This window comes from Phyllobates terribilis, unplaced genomic scaffold (assembly GCF_046119375.1).
Source record: "Phyllobates terribilis strain yellow unplaced genomic scaffold, ASM4611937v1 Scaffold_9__5_contigs__length_417890890, whole genome shotgun sequence".
In the NCBI taxonomy this organism is placed as follows: Eukaryota; Metazoa; Chordata; class Amphibia; order Anura; family Dendrobatidae; genus Phyllobates; species Phyllobates terribilis.
The window spans coordinates 95,723,499-95,742,649 of record NW_027362769.1 but is presented as its reverse complement, the minus strand read 5'-3'; the positions used below and the strand labels follow the sequence as shown (position 1 = coordinate 95,742,649).

The following is a 19,151-nucleotide window of genomic DNA, read 5'->3' as shown; positions in this document are numbered from 1 at the left end:
AGAATAATTATACTTTTCTTTGGTTTTCAGTCCTGCACTATAATATCAGCTCTGATATTAAAAGAAAGAAAGGGACTCCAGCTAGATTCTACTTCTCTTCCAATGGAACAGCGGAGGTTTATTCAGGAAAAATTGATCTCCGACAGAAGTCTGAAAGCTGTAGAACACACCAAGCATTCATGAGGGTGAGTGGGTTATTAAATAGAGGGAAATACATTGATTCATAGTACCCTGGTCCATGGCCACGTTAGTATTCTGTGGTTACTAGACAGGACCTCTGAGAACCACTTTATACATGCTATCAAACCGACTCCTCTTTTGACTAGTCAGCCTAGAGGAACATCATTATTGAGGTGTAATGCCGGGGTTGTTAGAAGGTAGGAGGCATTTTCCAGAACTCCCGTCCTGCAGCCACAAAATACCGATGTGAAATTATTCACTCATCTCTAGTATTAAATATTAAACTAGGATGAGATTTTGGAATAACCTCCATCCGTATCTATTTAAAAAGCCCTTACCCTAAATACACGAAGTGTCAGTAATGTCTTTGAAATAACCTCTATAATTATTAAGTTGTAGAAACAAAGTTTCTATGTCTTATAATTAAAAGTCATCAGTGCCTGTCATTATAAATCTGGTCTGTCACCCAGATTTCCCACATTTTTAATATTGACCAGATGAAGTGAACTGTGTCATCTTGTAACACATTGTTGTAAATTTTGGAGAAATAATTTAGCCTTTTTGACGTTCCACAAATCTCATCACTTTCTATTTTCTTTGTGCTGATTCTTGAATATAGAATTTTTATAGTTTTAGTGGACATATTGGCTGATATCTGTTATTTTACCATACTTTCATCAGATTTGTATTAGTGTATATAGAAGGACATTTTCCATTGAGAATGATTTATTTATTATGCTTATATAGCACTTAACAGACATTATTATCATCCCTGTCCCCAGTGGGGCTCACAATGTAAAGTCCCTATCAGTATGTCTTTGAGAGTGTGGGAGGAAACCCACACAAACACAGGGAGAACATACATACTCCTTGCAGATGTTGTCCTTGGTGGGTTTTGAACCCAAGACCCCAGCGCTGGAAAGCAACAGTGCTAACCACTGAGCCACCATGGTGCTCGAGAAAAAAACTAACTGAGTCTCCCAATCCTGTTCTGCCAAGACGAAGGACGGCTTTCCACCACCCAACATCCATTGATAAATGATCACCAATCAGCTAATTGTTTGCAGATAGACCACCATTTAATAGGCTGTTTAGACAGGCAGACCACATTTTCCTGTGCAAACAGAACAATCATTAATCGATCATCCAGTGAGCATAGGCTGCCTATGTTCTCGGCAGCACATGTCCTGTTTACACAGAGCATTACACAGAGGTATGCTCTTACCTGATAATCAAGAACTGTAAATCCAGCTGAAATAGAGATCTTCCTAGACCCCTGTTCCATCAGAGCCACCCCATACATATGGGTATTGAATACACTTGCCATTCGCAGCCGTTAAACAACTACATATAAGCTGATCAGTGGTCATTTAATGACCTCTTTAGACAGATTGACCAGAATTCTATGTGCACAGAACGATCATTAATACGATTGTTCTGTGTGCACAGAATATTATCATTAATTATCGTCTATTGTTTACAGAGAATGATATGCTGCCGATTTTAATTGATCCATGCTCGTCTGTTGGGTGGTTGCCTGCATGTTTACGTGAACCAATAATCGGCAAATGCTTGTTACCGACTCATCGTCTCATCTAAATGGGCCATTACAGAAGCAGTTTATCAACAAGAACCCCCCCCCCTTTCAGTGGATGAGGGTCCAAAAGTAGGATCCACCCCTATCAGACGCATATGCCACATCCCACGATGGGAATATCAATAATAATGTTTTTATTTATATAGCACCAACATATTCCACAGCTCTTTACAATTCACAGACATTATTGACACTGCCCCCATTTGGTCTCACAATCTAGATTCCCTATCAGTATGTCTTTGGAGGGTGGGAGGAAACCAGAGAACCCCATGCAAACATTGGGAGAACATACAAACTCCTTGCAGATGTTGTGCTTGGTGGGATTTGAACCCAGGACCCCAGAACTGCAAGGCTGCAGTGCTAACCACTGAGCCACTGTTTGACTCATAATAATATTAATATTTATTATACCCTTCCAGTACTTTTTGTATGCACTTTAAAGCTAGAGACCCCCACTGGATCTGTAAGAAAGAAGACTGCGCGTGACCTAGATTATCTTTTAAAATTTTAAGTGAAAAGTTGTATGAAATATGTCACACTCATTTTCTTGTTTATAATGTTATTTTGCTGTTTTTGAATGAATGGAATCTATTTTAAATGGAGCCTAGAAATTGTACATATAAATTTATATTGCTTACTTGTTAGGTCCAAATTTAATACATTTTCATTAAAATATTTTAAATAAAATATATTTTTTTAACACCAGACAACCCATTCCTGTGGAAAATTGTATAAGTGCATTGTCATGTTTTCTAGTTCATTGCAATTTATAAATTATCATATAATTATTCTTGCACTCAGAAGACTAAATATTCATGCAGTATATATTATGTTCACCTCTTGGTTTTGCTGCTGATACTCAAGCAAAGTAAATTAAAAGTAGATGACTTTTATCACATTTTTTATTCCTTCTAATATATTCACATTTCATTAAAACTGAAAGAAGAATAATTAATAGCCAATAAATTTTCTCCATAAAATATGAGAAGACATTGACTGTGAATTACATTTCTTGCAGTTCTGGATGAAGATAAGTGGGTTGGGTTGTTACATTTTGTTTTTAATAATATGACTTACAATAAGCTCTTATAAAAATTAGGAACCTGCTGCTCCATATTAAAAGATCTGGAGACATTACACGTATTGCCATATGGTGTCTCCATTGTGCACCCTAGAAAGTAAGAATACCCCCCTAGGAGCATTGATTACTCTCACGTAGACATGTATTTGGCAATCTTATCATGGATGATAATTCATCAGGACACTCTTTGAAGTCACTGGTTATGAGTTTTGAGTCTGACAAAATAATATCGATGGTTTCAATACATATCTTTCGACTGGTAAGACACTCAATTTTAAATGATAAACATAATAACTTTTTGGGGATTTATTTAAAGTTTTAACAATTTTTTATTTTATCTATGTCTAAGTAAGATCCTCAGCAAGACTGAACAAACTTAGCTAAATCATGTAATTATTGTCTTTTGATCAATCCCAATAACAATATGGCCAATGTTGCTTGATATGGTATTTTTATTCAAATATGTTTTTTTGTTTTTTTTCTATAGAAAGACGTAAGAGATATTTTGACCCCAATACATATGGAGTCTCACTATTATCTTGGAAAACACATTGTTTACAAAAGAAATGTAGATGAATTCAAGCCCCTACAGCCAATCCTACAGAAAAAAGATGGGGAGGAGAATATATTACAAAATGTGGTAAGAAAAATACAGGGTTTTTTTTTTACACTTAGAATGTATTTTTAAATAATTGTGTGTTTTTTTAAGGTGAAGCCACAATAAATTGTATGCATTTCATTAAATTGGGAAAAAAAATTGTAGACAAGACAAGTGCATGTTGCTTTGAGAAACCTCTCAGAGTGTGAATACAATACCGTCTTCACCTTTGCAAATGAGTACAATGAAAACTAAGAATGAATATTTTAGTTTAAGCCTTAATTGTCTAGAGGCTTAAACTACACCCATCAAGTAGGCCTTACTTTGTTGGTCATCAAATAGTCCACAGTCAAATTTGGCTCCTAAAATATTTCTGCTGTTGCAAAAAAAAAAGCAGAACATTGCTGTGCAAGTCTCATAACATTCATCATTCTTTAAAACTTTTCCCGTGTTCCTCAATGGTCTCTAGATGTCTACTTAACATATAAATACACACACCGTAAAAACAAATTAAATTTTTTATGCTTGATCAAAAATAGTGCCAACCAAGATGTGGAGAGCATGCAAACTCACTGTAGAGGTGTTCTTGGTGGGATTCGAATCCAGGACCCCAGCGTTGCAAAGAAACATTGCTAACCACTGAGCTATCACGTTCATCAGCCACTGTCCCCCATGGCCACCTTACAAGCACATGTTTAATCCATCCCTAAGTTCAGGCATTTTATCCTAAGAATTGGAATATTATGGGTATGATAGCAATTATTATGGAAAATACATGGAAGGGAGCATAATCTAGTGAACTCTCACCTTTTTGAACATCTCTCATCAATGTTATATATAGCAATAGTTATCCCACATGATCTGATTCATAGAAGAGTTATTATAGCACAAAGTTACTGGAGAAGCTAAAGCTGGCTGAAGTGAAAATACTCACCAGGCCTAATACATCAAGACCAGCATTGTTCACTCTGGTCTTGAGGGGGCGCGCTTGGGTCAGACGCTCCTGATTCATGGAGAGGCTTATGGTTCTTTGTGAATCAGAAGTGTTGGGCAAGCAATGTACACCTCTGTGTGCAGCTCAACACAAATCCTTCTCCAGCCCACACTGCTGATCGGCATGAATTTGATGAGCGGCGGTCACCATGCCCCCGTCCCACCCCAGCTCCTCTCATTTTGGCAGCGATCGGAGAAGCTGGCATGAAAATGCTTAAAGTCGCTAAATGTGCTTTTTTAAAGCTTTTAAGCCAGAATTCTGGCGTGAAAGCTATGATGAATCGGGCACACCATGTTTATAGGAATACATAGTAAGAGTCCCCATGCTGACCAAAGTCAGCTGCCAAACATGCCAAGAATTGCCACTTGAGCATCAGAACTAGACTACAGAGAAATGGAAGAAGATGGATTAGTTCGATGAATCGCATTTACTTTTCCATTATATAGCTGGATGGGTACGTGTTACCTTGGTAAGAGATGCCATCAGGATACAGTTTATAAAGAGGTTGATGAGTGTAGTGTGATGATCTGGGCGATGCTAGACATCCATGTAGCACATGCCACCTGCCATAACATTTTATATACCAAGTACATCCCTTTATGTCAACAGTACATTTTTAATGTAAGTGGCCTCTTGCTGCAGGATACTACCACACTAAAAACTTTATTCTGGAATAGTTTGAAAAAGTGATAAAGAGGTCATGGTGTTTACTTGACAGTGGAGATGAACGAGTCTCTCGTATTCTGTTTTGAGCAGATTCACCTGAATTGAGTTACAGATTCGTTTTGATCCAAACCAAATCTCCCGAAAAGACGTTCATTGTGCTCCAAGGTTTATCCATACACACAAGCAAAAAAATATTGAGGTTCCGGAAGGGGTTAAAAATTGATTATAAAATTAAACTCACCTGTCCTTGGCCCCCCTTATTTGTTCTGCCACCTCGTCTCCCCACTTTTGATTCTCTGTTCGATCTCTCCAGTCTTTGGATAGCTTTTTGATACTCTTCTCTTACTAGATAATCCTCCTGTGATTTTTTTAACTTCTTCCCATCCCTCAAAAGATCCATCAAAATGCTGGCTGGATGTCTGTAATTTTTCTAGATTCGTGTAAATGGAATCATTATGAGTCGATAAGCTGCTTCTAATCAAGTCCTACACATGAAGGTTCAAGCTCGCAATTTACAGGACTGAAAGCATCTGCTGCTAAAGCATTGACACCAGATATCACATAACACCTTCAGTGGTTTTCTGGAGTCCATGTCTTAAGGGGCCAGATTTTGGCATCACCGGGCGGGGGGGGGGGGGGGCTTATTGGTTTTAATTTTATGGCAGATCTGTATTTTCTTTAGCCTTAGTCTATATACTGCAAGCAAAATATAATCATGTTGATTATATACATTTACATTAAACCCTAATATTATCACTAAAAATTATTACTGTCATCAAAATAACTTCACCACATTGTACATCTTCCCAGTCAAGATCTTTGTACAAAACAGTAATTTCTTAACACCATTATGATGGGGTTAAAGTAAAGAGAAAGAGATAGATGACCCTCCTGGGACACCAGAGAACTGGTAGAGCCTTCCGATTGCTTTTGAACTGAGAGAGACATATGGAGAGGGAGTCATAGCTTGTTCCTGGCACTTGCTTCATTGGGTGGTAAGGGATAATATCAAGTCTTGTGCAGCTGTTGCAATACTCTACGTGCGGCTTCTAAATGTCATGAACATATCCCTCCCAGCAGCTTGTGTCTATTACACAGCATACAAAATGTTTTTGGAATGTTATTTTTTGTTACTTAGATGTCTACACAAAGGCAAAGTGCATATTATTACTGGGTATAATGGAACAATATACAGTATTAACGTGGTGGTTTATAAATATCCGAGAGTTACTGACTTAGCAGTTTTATGAATGTTTGCATATGTTACAACACAATTTTAAAGTTTCTCCTAGTTAAACTTTTTTTAATGAAAAAAAGTCATGGTGATTCAGTATCCTACATACAGTTATATGAAAAAGTTTGGGCACCCCTATTAATCTTAAGCTTAATGTTTTATAAAAATTGGTGTTTTTGCAACAGCTATTTCAGTTTGATATATGTAATAACTGTTGGACACAGTAATGTTTCTGCCTTGAAATGAGGTTTATTGTACTAACACAAAATGTGCAATCTGCATTCAAACAAAATTTGACAGGTGCATAAGTATGGGCACCTCACCAGAAAATTTACATTAATATTTAGTAGATCCTCCTTTTGCAAAAATAACAGCCTCTAGTCGCTTCCTGTAGCTTTTAATGAGTTCCTGGATCCTGGATGAAGGTATTTTTGACCATTCCTCTTTGCAAAACAATTCCAGTTCAGTTAAGTTTGATGGTCGCCGAGCATGGACAGCCTCTTCAAATGATCCCACAGATGTTCAATGATATTCAGGTCTGGGGTCTGGGATGGCCATTCCAGAACATTGTAATTGTTCCTCTGCATGAATGCCTGAGTAGATTTGGAGCGGTGTTTTGGATCATTGTCTTGCTGAAAGATCCATCCCCTGCGTAACTTCAACTTTGTCACTGATTCTTGAACATTATTGTCAAGAATCTGCTGATACTGAGTGGAATCCATGCGTCCCTCAACTTTAACAAGATTCCCGGTGCCGGCATTGGCCACACAGCCCCAAAGCATGATGGAACCTCCACCAAATTTTACTGTGGGTAGCAAGTGTTTTTCTTGGAAAGCTGTGTTTTTTTGCCGCCATGCATAACGCCTTTTTGTATGACCAAACAACTCAATCTTGGTTTCATCAGTCCACAGGACCTTCTTCCAAAAAGAAATTGGCTTCTCCAAATTTGCTTTTGTATACCTCAGCCGACTCTGTTTGTGGCGTGCTTGCAGAAACGGCTTCTTTCGCATCACTCTCCCATACAGCTTCTCCTTGTGCAAAGTGCGTTGTATAGTTGACCGATGCACAGTGACACCATCTGCAGAAAGTTGATGCTGCAGCTCTCTGGAGGTGGTCTGAGGATTGTCCTTGACTGATCTCACCATTCTTCTTCTCTGCCTTTCTGATGTTTTTCTTGGCCTGCCACTTCTGGCCTTAACAAGAACTGTCCCTGTGTTCTTCCATTTCCTTACTATGTTCCTCACAGTGGAAACTGACAGGTTAAATCTCTGAGACAGCTTTTTGCATCCTTCCCCTGAACAACTATGTTGAATAATCTTTGTTTTCAGATCATTTGACAGTTGTTTTAAGGAGCCCATGATGCCACTCTTCAAACAGGAGAACAACTTGCAAGTAGCCACTTTAAGTAGCTTTTCTCATGATTGCATACACCTGGCTATGAAGTTCAAAGCTCAATGAGGTTACAAAACCAAAAAAAGTGCTTTAGTAAGTCAGTAAAAGTAGGTAGGAGTATTTAAAACAAGAAAATGATAAGGGTGCCCATACTTATCCACCTGTCAAATTTTGTTTGAATGCAGATTGCACATTTTGTGTTAGTACAGTAAACGTCATTTCAAGGCAGAAACATTACTGTGTCCAACAGTTATTACATATATCAAACTGAAATAGCTGTTGCAAAAACACCAATTTTTATAAAACATTAAGCTTAAGATTAATAGGGGTGCCCAAACTTTTTCATATAACTGTATTATCAGCCGTCAAAGACATTTTACTCAAGGGTTAATTTTTTGGAAATGGTGACTTCACACCTGGCAAATGATGGCTCATGTTGCCTAATCGTCCTATGCTAGTGACCTGTGTGATACCACAAAGCTTCAGGGTTTGACTTTACTGGGTAAACTTTCTAAGTACCACAGCAATAAAAACTTTAAAGGTGTTTTCTTAGTTCTAACTTTTAATAGCCAATCCTTCCAATGGATGGGACTACGCTTTAGTGTCAGGCCTTCTGAACCGACAACTTGTAGCACTTGTGTAAACAATAAGGGTATGTTCTCATCTTCTAGATGCCGGCGTACCTACATAGTTTTTGAAGCAGAAAACATTTCAGGAAAACGCAGGCGGTGTTTTCCCTGAAGTATCTTTTTGGATGTCTTTCCCTGTGGGGTTTTTTTTATTCCATGTATAACATAGTGGCTTCCACGTGGAAGCTGCCAGAAGAATGGTCAGGTCACTTCTTTCTTCTTTCAAAGCCTGAAGACATTAAAAGAAGTTACAAATGACAGAACATGCGCACAGCAAGTCGTTTTGACGTTGCTATGCATATGTTCATTCTTGTTGATTTTTTTTAGCTCTTTTTCAGGTAGATTCCATTCGAAATCTGCCCCAAAAAAACCATTGTCTGCACATACTCTTAGAGGGCACTTTAATTTTGTTTATTAACGGGGTTACTGTGATCAAATAAAAATGGCGTATACTAAAGGTACCCAGCGCTCATAGACAAAACTGCTCCAAAATAATTTAATTTAGTAGTATACTTTCTATGCGTCATTATATTATGTTAGATTTTAGTAACACATTTTACAAGGATTATATACAAGTAGTAACGCGTGCATCCTGATTTATAAACACCTGGCTTTACTTATATGAGTTGCCGCTTTGTATCATCCTGAAACCAGATGGTTCAATATCACTGGTGACAGATTCAATTTAAATCTTCCAGGAAACTGTGACTTGCCAATCCCAATGTGTTGAGTGCTCGGTGGATGTTTTAACGGCTACCATTTGTACAAGTCATAATGCTATTCCAAATTTACACTTTATTTATTCATAGGTTGTGGGGTTTGATACATCTCTCTACTCTCTTTATAAAGAGAAGCTATTGTCAGAAAATTACCTATTGTTTAAATTCGGTTTTCGTGTTACATGTATTTTTTATAAACATTTTAGCAATTTTTTTTCATATAACGATCTTTATTTAAAAAAAAAAAATAGCACTCATGCAATTTTTTACACTGGGGCTTTTTTAGACTCTGCTTTTTTAGACTCTACTTTTTTGGACTCTACTTCCTGCCCTTATAAGAGTTTTTTTTATCAGCAGAGGCAAGATTACAATGATAGATAACATTTCTTTACACAGCTGTTTACACACATCCAGCAATCACAATAGGGGATGTGACAGCTGCCCCTACTTCCCTTCCATATGCTCATGAGATGCTTCAATACAAAGGATAGAGTCCTGGTTTTTCCATTGTGGCCAATGTACATATGTTGTTTCCTGAAACTAATGATGAGTCTACAAAAAACCCAAATGGAAAAATGTAAAGAGTTTTTTTTTTTTTTTTAATACAGATTGTACTATGTAAAATTTTAAAAAAATATATTGCAAACATTTTTTTTAAATAAATTTTAAACAAACCCTGGTTTAATCAATAGGTCATTTTAGAATGATAGTTTCTCTCTAAGTCACTTGTCAGAAGTTATCTTGAACCTTTCCGATATGTGTGCATGCTATCAGGATTCTCGGGGGCCGGTATTAGGAGCGGGCGGGCCTGTGATTGCAAGTATGTGATTTGTGTACATGCGGTCATGTACCAGCTAGATGTATGTGGCCTCAAGTGAATTGAGCAAGGCCGGATATGTCTAGTCGGAATGAGGCCGAAAATATGCCAATCGCATACTAGCGGTCACATGACCGCCCGCTCCCTGCACCGGCGAATCCTAACGGCACGCACTGTGTGCGCTGTGAGGACTTCCAAGTCTGCTGTCACATTGAGTGACTGCAAACTTTAGCCTCAAACCTGGATAACTTCTTAAGTCTATGTTATAGTCTCACAAAAAAGTGATGTCAGAGGTGTCTGACAGGTGCTTAGCCTTCCATCTCCAAAAAGGGTTTGTTTAATTGTAGAACTGACCTGACATTCTCCTATGTCTATAGTTGTCTGGTATATAATACATCATAAAGCGCAAAGCCTAGAGTTTATTTTTCTCAATAAATATGTATGTATCTACTGTATGTATAATACTGTATGTATCTTTTGTCAGGTTTCTTTTGCAAGATACTGTGCCTTGGCAAACTGCTCTGCTGATTTACAGATCAGAGGAAAAGTTTCCTTCCCAGGGTGAGTAGATCCATTATTATCCTATTCTTATTCTATTGAAAAATGGACTATACTGTCCTGTACAGTTTATGCAGGCCTGCAAAAATCCTATATTTAAATTCCACTATGTAAAGAAAAAAAATGGTTATGAATTTATGAATTATTTAATTCATAAAGTAAATGGTTTATAACATTTCTGCCAATAGCTGAGAGAAAGAGAGTGATCTGATTTTGCCAAATTCAATTTACAAGTATAATTATGCTCATGGCAAGGGATGAAGGGGGCTCTGCAAGAAGTGGCCTTGTAGCCAAAAATGAATATCACCGATTGAGGGTTTATTGAACTCCAAAACAAATCCACCAATATTGAACAAAATCACGGACTTAGATGGACTATACAGATTGTCTGGATAATCCACCTAAATTAGTGATTTTGTTTTATTCTAGCCAAGACAGAGACATATAAAGTGCTTATGTAATAATATTTCTAAGAAAGTATATGTTCAAAAGTATGGCATTCCACATCATGCACACTCAGCTAAGAGCACATTGGCTTATGATACGGAGGAGGAAATAAGCCACTGCCAGATATATCTGGGACCAGTGTATCTTTAACCCTCCCTATATATTCCCTATTGTACCTTGACCTATTACATCACATTATTATTTTAATGTGAAGAGCACAATATGGAAATATGTAGCTCTCTAACCTACCCTGGTATAGGTATGTGCCCCATATAGGATATAGTACAAGTTTAACAAATCCAAATGCTAAAAAACAGGTTGTGGGTAAAGCCATGTACAACTTACGTGAGGTCTGGTGGTAGGCAATAACGTAACAGACATGGAGGGACAGGATGTTTGGGACAGTTACGGGAATATTAATGGGGTACTAATGGGAAGAGGGTCAGATAGGTCATTGGAGGGTTAAGTTATATGGAGTAGGCTACCAATATTACCAACTTTAGAAGCCAGAATTGTTAGAAATGGAGCCTATAGAAAACAGGGATGGAAGAGTGGCTGATCTGCAGTCAATCAGTGCGGGATTGTGGATTTTGAGGACCATATAATAAGGGGAACTTCAAACAATAATTTGAATGTTATAATTACACTGTGTGGCTCATTCCATGTATGTGTGTGATGAATCAAGAGTCAAGCAAGGTTAATCAGGTCTGGTGAGAACATTGGAGTGCTTCCTGAGTCCTTGGTGGTCTCACTGGCTGATTATTTAGTGTGGGGTGGTCCATGCACTAATTATGGACTGCAGCTACTCCTAAAATCAGTGCTCACATTGTTCACCTCTCCCTTTCTTTTGCAATGTGGCCCGTGTCCGTCACCAAAAAAGGCCTGGATTTTACCAGTAAGTCTGGCAGGAGACAGGAAAGGTGATTGTAAAAGAGATCTATACATTTTTACTACTAGCGTTTTCACCCCAGAACCTGCCATGCTAGATACGGGACATCCGGTGCCTATAGGTAAGTATGTCCCTGTGTACATACATAACACCTTGTACTGTCATAGGTTATATTTTCGATTGTATATAATTGTGTGGTTATATATTAATAGACCCAGGATGCAGTATTTTTTGGGCAAAAGTGGCTGAGATCCATCAATGGACTTGAACTTGTTTGGACTTGTGCCTCTAAGACTGTGTCCTCCAACTCTAGTTCTCAAGAGCCACCAACAGGTCATGTTTTCAGGATTTCCTTATTATTGCCCAGGTGATAATTCCATCACTTGTGCAATACTAGAGAAGTCATACATGATCTGTTGGTGGCTCTTGAGGACTGGAGTTGGGGGACACTGCTCTAAGAGATAAGAGTTTGGGGTGTCTGAGAGCATTTATGTCTTTGTTCCAACTGAACTAAGTTTAGACGTTCCAATTCAAGAGTGCATATTTCCTTTCCATTCATCTTTACGTTTTAGTACTGTCCCACTAGCTATATTTTCTGCAAAAATGTCCTCTTCCTTCATCCTCTCTCCAATATTGCAATCTAAAGGATGAAAAGGGTCTTGCATTAATGTCCTTGGGCGCATCTTGTTTTATTCCTACCTCCTTTTGCTCCCTATAGTAGTTCTTTTTAGCACTCATCAACAAATACATTTGGGAAATCATGGTATTAGGATTGCTTTGTCCCTGACAAGATGGCTGTGTAGTCCAGCAGAAATCTCCCCTCTTTGCTCTATATACCCACCTTACTTTAGCAATGCGATTTTCCTTGGTGCTCAGATGAAGATAGACTGGTAGGTGGTCACATCTTCCTTTGACATTTTTACACTTAGTGTCACTTTAATAGGTGTACCGATTATCAGCCTAAATTTCTGCATAATTCAGCAATTCCATCTTCCGTACATTACTTCTGCATGTGTAGCTGAAGATTTCCTAATGTGACATTTGCTTTAGATTAGTCTGCTTAATAATGAGGACAAGGTTAAGCTGGTAGATAGAGACCAATTACATCAGTAGCGGTTATCAGTCAATTAGCAAGTGCTAACAGGCTGGTATTTCCAGACCCTGTACAGGAGCGATATGCTATTTATTGGGATCACACATTCACACTTACCCTGTATCACTGTGTTATCAGCAGAACATCGGCCAACTAATGGCGTCCAGTCAGAAGAAGGATTAGGCTTAATTGAAAAAGAAATGTTATCCCTGGCTTATCATAAATACAGCTCACGTTCTTTTTTTCTTTGTGTTGGGATAAAATAAACCATGGAGTGCAAACAACAAGACTAGAATAAAACCAAGGGAGATATTGTAATTATATTCACATGAAGAATTAAAAATAGTGCATGTCAGTAAGAGCCGATAAGGCGAGGGACAGCAGTGAGCCGCCCCCACAGTTTAGTATTGGAATATGATTATCATCAGATCGTAGATTTGCAACGAGGTATGGCATGATTGGAAAATCCCAATTTTGGAATCTCTTCGAGAATTGCTGGTCAACACTAGTCTTCTCCCATCATCTGTTACGAACAAAGGACAACAATATAATCAACTGGTGTATTAAAATACCTCTTACAAAAGGACAACTCAGGATCTTGCATTTTGCCAAAGCTACGCCCTTCTATACAGGTAATTCTCCCTTTTCCCACCTTCTGAATGTGTGTGTTACACACCTGTCTTGGATCCGGGCTTTGCTCCTGCACACCAGTCCGCTAAACTCTATTGTGCTCCATGTCGGGCTTTGCAGATCACCTGATGTGATCCCATGTGATCATCTGCCTGGACCTATATAAGGCTCACCAAGACACATACCCGTATGAGTGAACTGTTAGTGAACATGTGCAACCACTGTTCCCTTAAAGGGAATTTTTCACTAGGTTTTCACTACTCCATTTAAGAGCAGCATAATGTATAGACAGAGATCCTGATTTCAGCGATGTGTCACTTACTGGGCTGCTTGTTGCAGTTTTGATAAATATGTATTTTATCTGCTGCAGATCTAACAGTTCTCTGAATGCTGAGCTCTGTATAACCCCACCCACGCCACTGGTTGGCTGCTTTCTGTGTACACTGTGCATAGGCAGAAAGCTGCCAATCAGTGGTGGATGCAGCATTATACAGAGCTCGTGAATATGGAGGACTGTATAACAGCAGGTTTACTAGTCATCGAGTGATAATCTTGTGCTGATAAACCAATGATTTTAGTGACAGATCACTGTAATCAGGATCTCTATCTCCGCCTTATGCTGCTCTCAAATTAAGTGGCAAAAGCTGGTGACTGATTTCCTATAAAGGAAACCTGTCAACTTTGGAAATGCTATTTATCTGTAGATATAGGGTTAATTTGTATTACAATGCTGCCTTACTGAAAGTGCAGCTACTGGAAGAAAATGAACTTATATCCTCCCAGGAGCAGCCGGCTTTCAGTCATAGGGGTGGAGCAGGGAGGGATTACAGTAATCGCTCCCAGTACCTCTCATTATACTGTGAGCAGCGGCTCTAAACACACCCTGGCACTTGGACAGCTTGCTCTGAAATACATCTATGCAAAGTGTGCTATTAATCAAATTGACTGATGACTGTAATCGCTCCCTGCCCCACCCCTGCAAGGGTGTCAACTGCCATGTCCCTGCCCCTGAAGACAGCTGTCACTTGAGTATAGTGTTGTGTGTTTTTACTGTGTTTTATTGTGGAATGTGAAGTGTGAACTATGTCATGCGTTTTTTAGGAATGTAACGTAAATAATGCATAGTGTTATAGGTACTGATGCTGCTGTGTGGGTACTGCGAAGGTAATGTCTAAGCTGACTCAGATGAACTCAGGATAAGCACAAGATAACATATAGGTTAGTGCTTAGGTTAGAGATAGATAGCAACTGTAGGTGCATTAAGGCAAAATACAGTTAATGTTTGGGACTAGCAAAGATTTGGAGGTGGGTATGGCAAGAAAAAGGCGAACCACCTTCTGGTTTAGTTATTGAAAGAGTTCATTGGTGGCATGACAAGTTCAAGTACAAGGAGCAGTGGGCTGACAGTGAGAGGAATACATTTAGAGTTGGGCGATATGAGACATTACAAGCTGCCCTGCGGACATTCCTGCAATGTCCGGAACCCATGGATCACTACAGGTGCTATGGACCTTAACCCCTTCTGTACAGAGGAAAATGGACGTGGAACCATGTGTGGGAAAGGTAGTGGATCTCGACAATTCTGCGGGGCCTGACAGGAAATCGCTGGGACTGAAGGAACCAGTAAGCGTAGGGATGGTCCAGGCGGATCTGAAAGTGAAGCGGAAAGTGTACTGTGTTCATAAAGCAAGTGGTAAAGGGGGCTGTGCCCAATACTGCGTGGTAAAGATTGATGTACTTGAACTGTCCAGTAAAGTTACATTTGTTAAAACAAATCGGGTGTCCCTTGATGAGTGTGCGGCTTTTCCTGGAACCGAAGATGTGCAGACAGCGGAGGCCTCCGGCCTGCAGGTGGGTATAATGCACAATACACAGCACAACACATATGGACTGGGACGCAATATTTTTGTAATGTCCCAGGGCTTCAGCTCTACTACAGCCCTTTGGCACTTACACCCCTATGACTGAAAGCTGGTGGCTCCCAGGAAGAAAGGGGCTACTCCATGGAAGCTACACTTTCAGTAAGGCAGCTGGACAGCATTGTAATGCTATTTACCTGCAGATTAACTCAATTTATCTGCAAGATAATAGCATTTTCCAAGTTGATAGATTGCCTTTAATGTTCTATAACTTTTATGGACAGTTAAAAAACTGTCAATAGAGAAGTGGTCGCACATGCTCAGTAACAGTTCCTTCACACAGTGGCCTTTAAAACTCCCATTATCATGATTAGCGGTGGTCAAGTAGTGAGAACCCCAGCGATCATCCATGTGGTTTAATATTCATCCATGTGGTTTAATATTGATTTTTGCAAGAAAAATAATTGTATTTCAGAGGAACAGCTAATATAGATTTCTATATGATTCACCTATCAGGGCTGATAATTACAAGATAACACTGGTGGGATTTAGGCAAGGACAAAGAACTGCTCATGTTTACCTCCCTAAGGGTAGAGAATAAGCTAGTTAGGTTAGATAAATAATCATAGGGCAGAAATTGATCACGTAGAGGTGGATTAACAGAAGGACTATTTCATTGCTGTGTATTGGATCTTTATTTTGTGTGACACTGCAGCCATATTCACAATGCAAGCTCAGCTGATGATTATATGATCATTTATTGTAGGTCTCCATAGAAGATATTTGCAGATTTATGTCTTGTGAGGAATCCATGTGATTTTTCTTGTATAAAAATAAGAACGTTATTGTGATGGTAAATTAGCTCTTGGGATCAACATCTTCTTGATTAGATGGTTGGTATACAGACTACTTTGACTCCAACACAATCAGTTTAATAATCTTCATATGCACAGCAAAAGAAGCAAAACAGTGCAAAACAAATTCTCAGCCGTCTGGTCTCCCTCGTAGAGATGAGCGAACCTGAACAGAAATGTTTGATGTTCGTACCGGACAGTCATTGTCCGGGACTGAATGCCGAACACAGACTTTCCCCGGAAGTCCAGTGTAGTGTTCAGAGTTCCAGGGTAAGTCCGTGGCACAGAGGAGAGAGAGAGAGTTTTTTTTTCTTACCAGTTTGGGTGCCCATTATTTTCAATGGGGATCGGGTTTTGATGGCAGCTCTGGTACTATTCTGGTATCTGAACCAAACTTTCTCAAAAGTTCGGGTCAGGTACCAGAACCCAAACTTCCACCGGTCCGCTCATCCCTACTCTCTAGCCATCCAGGCTCTGAACCTAGTGCTCAGCAACTCAAATAATTGACCCCTAAGTTTTGCTAATAAAGTAAAAAAAAATCTTATCAATTTGCATTAGATTAACAGACAAGGGCTAATTCACAAATCAATGTTAATAGGTGTATCTGTGTACTGTCCGTTACTTTATGGTTCTGTTCATTGATACGTGTAAGTTTAGTCCGTGAATAAGATCGAACTTGGACATGACGTATTTCTTTTTTCTGTAATGACATTTTGAAGGGTTGAATACTTTTGCAATGCTCTGTTTCTATATATCTGCACACTGAAATCCTGGATCATCCAATTACAGATACTTTGTGTTCATAACAGAAAATGCACTGAAAACTTCAAAGAAATCTAACTTTAAAATAGTATGTTCCTGTAAGTAAATGGATCCCAATATTTGGAAAGGTTATTTTCACACTCTCAGTACGAAGCTTTAATACAATAAATATATATAAATAAGCACAGGAGGAACAATAAAAATCTGAAATTTAATTGCTACACTGCTAGCAATATGTTTCTCTCTAATTTGCTGTTGTCTTGGAACCTAGCTGTTTATGCAGTGCTTTTACCTTCTGTTGCTTATGTCTGTGCCAGCTTCTGTCCCTAAGGTGTACAATGAGTAATGGCTTGGTTTTGTGCCAGATCATTCTAGAAATGTCATTTTTATTTGCATGATTTTTTATTCTGATTTTTACTGTATTAGAGTGAATTAAATACATCTGTATTTCACTTTCTTACAAAACCTGCCGGTATTTCATTCTCTCTATAGAAGATTTAAAGCGACATTACCCCTATTTCCAGTTTTAGTTCATTTATAAATATATGACTGACACACATGCACACACGTATGTACGTACGTGGCTTGGTGGTTAGCACTGTTGCTTTCCAGCACTGGGATCCTGGGTAGAGATGAGCAAACGTTCTGGGTTCATACCGGACAACTAGTGTCCGGTGCTGAACTCCGAACAGTTCGGGGAGAAGAGAGAGACTGATTTTCCAGCTCCAAAGTTCGGGTCCCCATTGATTTCTATTGGGTTTGGGTTCGGGTTCAAGATCGGGTACAGTTCTGGTACCCAAACCAAACTTTAGACTAAAGTTCGGTTAAACCAGACATACCCGAATCTCCAAGGGTCTGCTCATCCCTAGTATTGGGTTCAAATCCCATCAAGGATAACATCTGCAAAGAGTTTGTATGTTCTCCCCTTGTTTGCCTGGGTTTCCTCTGGGTTGTCCGGTTTCCTCCCACATTTCAAAGATATACTGATAGGGAATGTAGATTGTGAGCCCCAGTGGGGATGACAATCACATTGATAACAATTAGTGTTGAGCGAGCACTAAAATGCTCGGGTGCTCGAAGCTCGGGCCGAGCTCGCCGTGATACTCGGGTGCTCGACCCGAGCAATGAGCCCAATGTTAGTCTATGGGAAACCTGAGCATTATGCGGCGGCACCCCCGGCAGTCTGTAGAAAGCCTAAAAAGTGCCCAAAACGATAGTGACAGTGCTCAAATGACATGGGGACAGCATGGGGATTGCCGCAGGAAGCATTTCTGACCCCCAGGTCACTGCTGTCAACAACGTGGTCAGAGGTATTAAGCCACTTTTACGGGCTCACAATAAAACGTTCAAAAACGAAACTGAAACTGCTTTCCTGTGAAATATGTTAAGGAACATCCTTTCCAGGGTAAAGACTTGTGTATAAGGTAAAATAAATAACCAAAAACAAAAATACTCCTCCACACCTTGGGCTATGTTCACAAGTAGCATTTTTTATGCGTTTTTGCACTTTTGTATTGCTTTCAACCGTGACAAATGCATTCACCGGGAAATGTAATTTTAACATTTTACAACCTTATCTGGCCATGTGCTGTGTGACACATGCATTCAGTGCTGAAAAGACATGGGAACAGCATGGGGAAGACCCCTGGAAGCATCTCTGACACCCAGGTCACTGCCTAAAAGAGTGCCCATCAGAAGTGATCCTTGCCGCATCAGAAGATGCAGACTTGCAACTATCCCCGTGCAAGTCCTTGTCCCAGGGCAGTGTTCAATTGTACCTCCCCCATTCCTTGCAATGCAAGCGCAAGTATGCAGCCTGCCACCCACCCACCCCCAGGCTGCAATACCATACTGCTTGCTTGCACTTGAAATTGGGCCTTTTACGCATGTGAAGGCGGAATCTGGCCACCACGTCATGGCTGCGTCGGCGGCCTGGTATCCATACTCAGTCCCTAGCCGCCCGGCAGCAGGGTGTCCACGCTTGGTCCCCAGCCGCCAGGGGGCGGCCGGGTGTCCATACTCGGTCCCCAGCTGCCCCTATTTGTCCCGGTAACCTTCCCCAAACTTTTCTTAGCCTGGCCTACTTTAGGGCAGCATTGGCCGAGCCCACCAGACAACCAGACTCCTCCGGTGGGCCCTGGCTTCTCCATCA

General features: G+C 39.7%; 1 protein-coding gene across 1 annotated transcript in view; it reads left to right on the top strand.

The window, feature by feature from the left end:
* Positions 1–19,151, top strand: part of ITGA4 (integrin subunit alpha 4) — a 229,014-nt gene that overhangs the window by 156,098 nt on the left and 53,765 nt on the right. Inside the window, exons 15-17 of the mRNA XM_073646796.1 lie at positions 31–185; positions 3,346–3,498; positions 10,392–10,468. Coding sequence (XP_073502897.1) covers positions 31–185; positions 3,346–3,498; positions 10,392–10,468 — 385 coding nt within the window. The remainder of the gene's footprint in view (positions 1–30; positions 186–3,345; positions 3,499–10,391; positions 10,469–19,151) is intronic.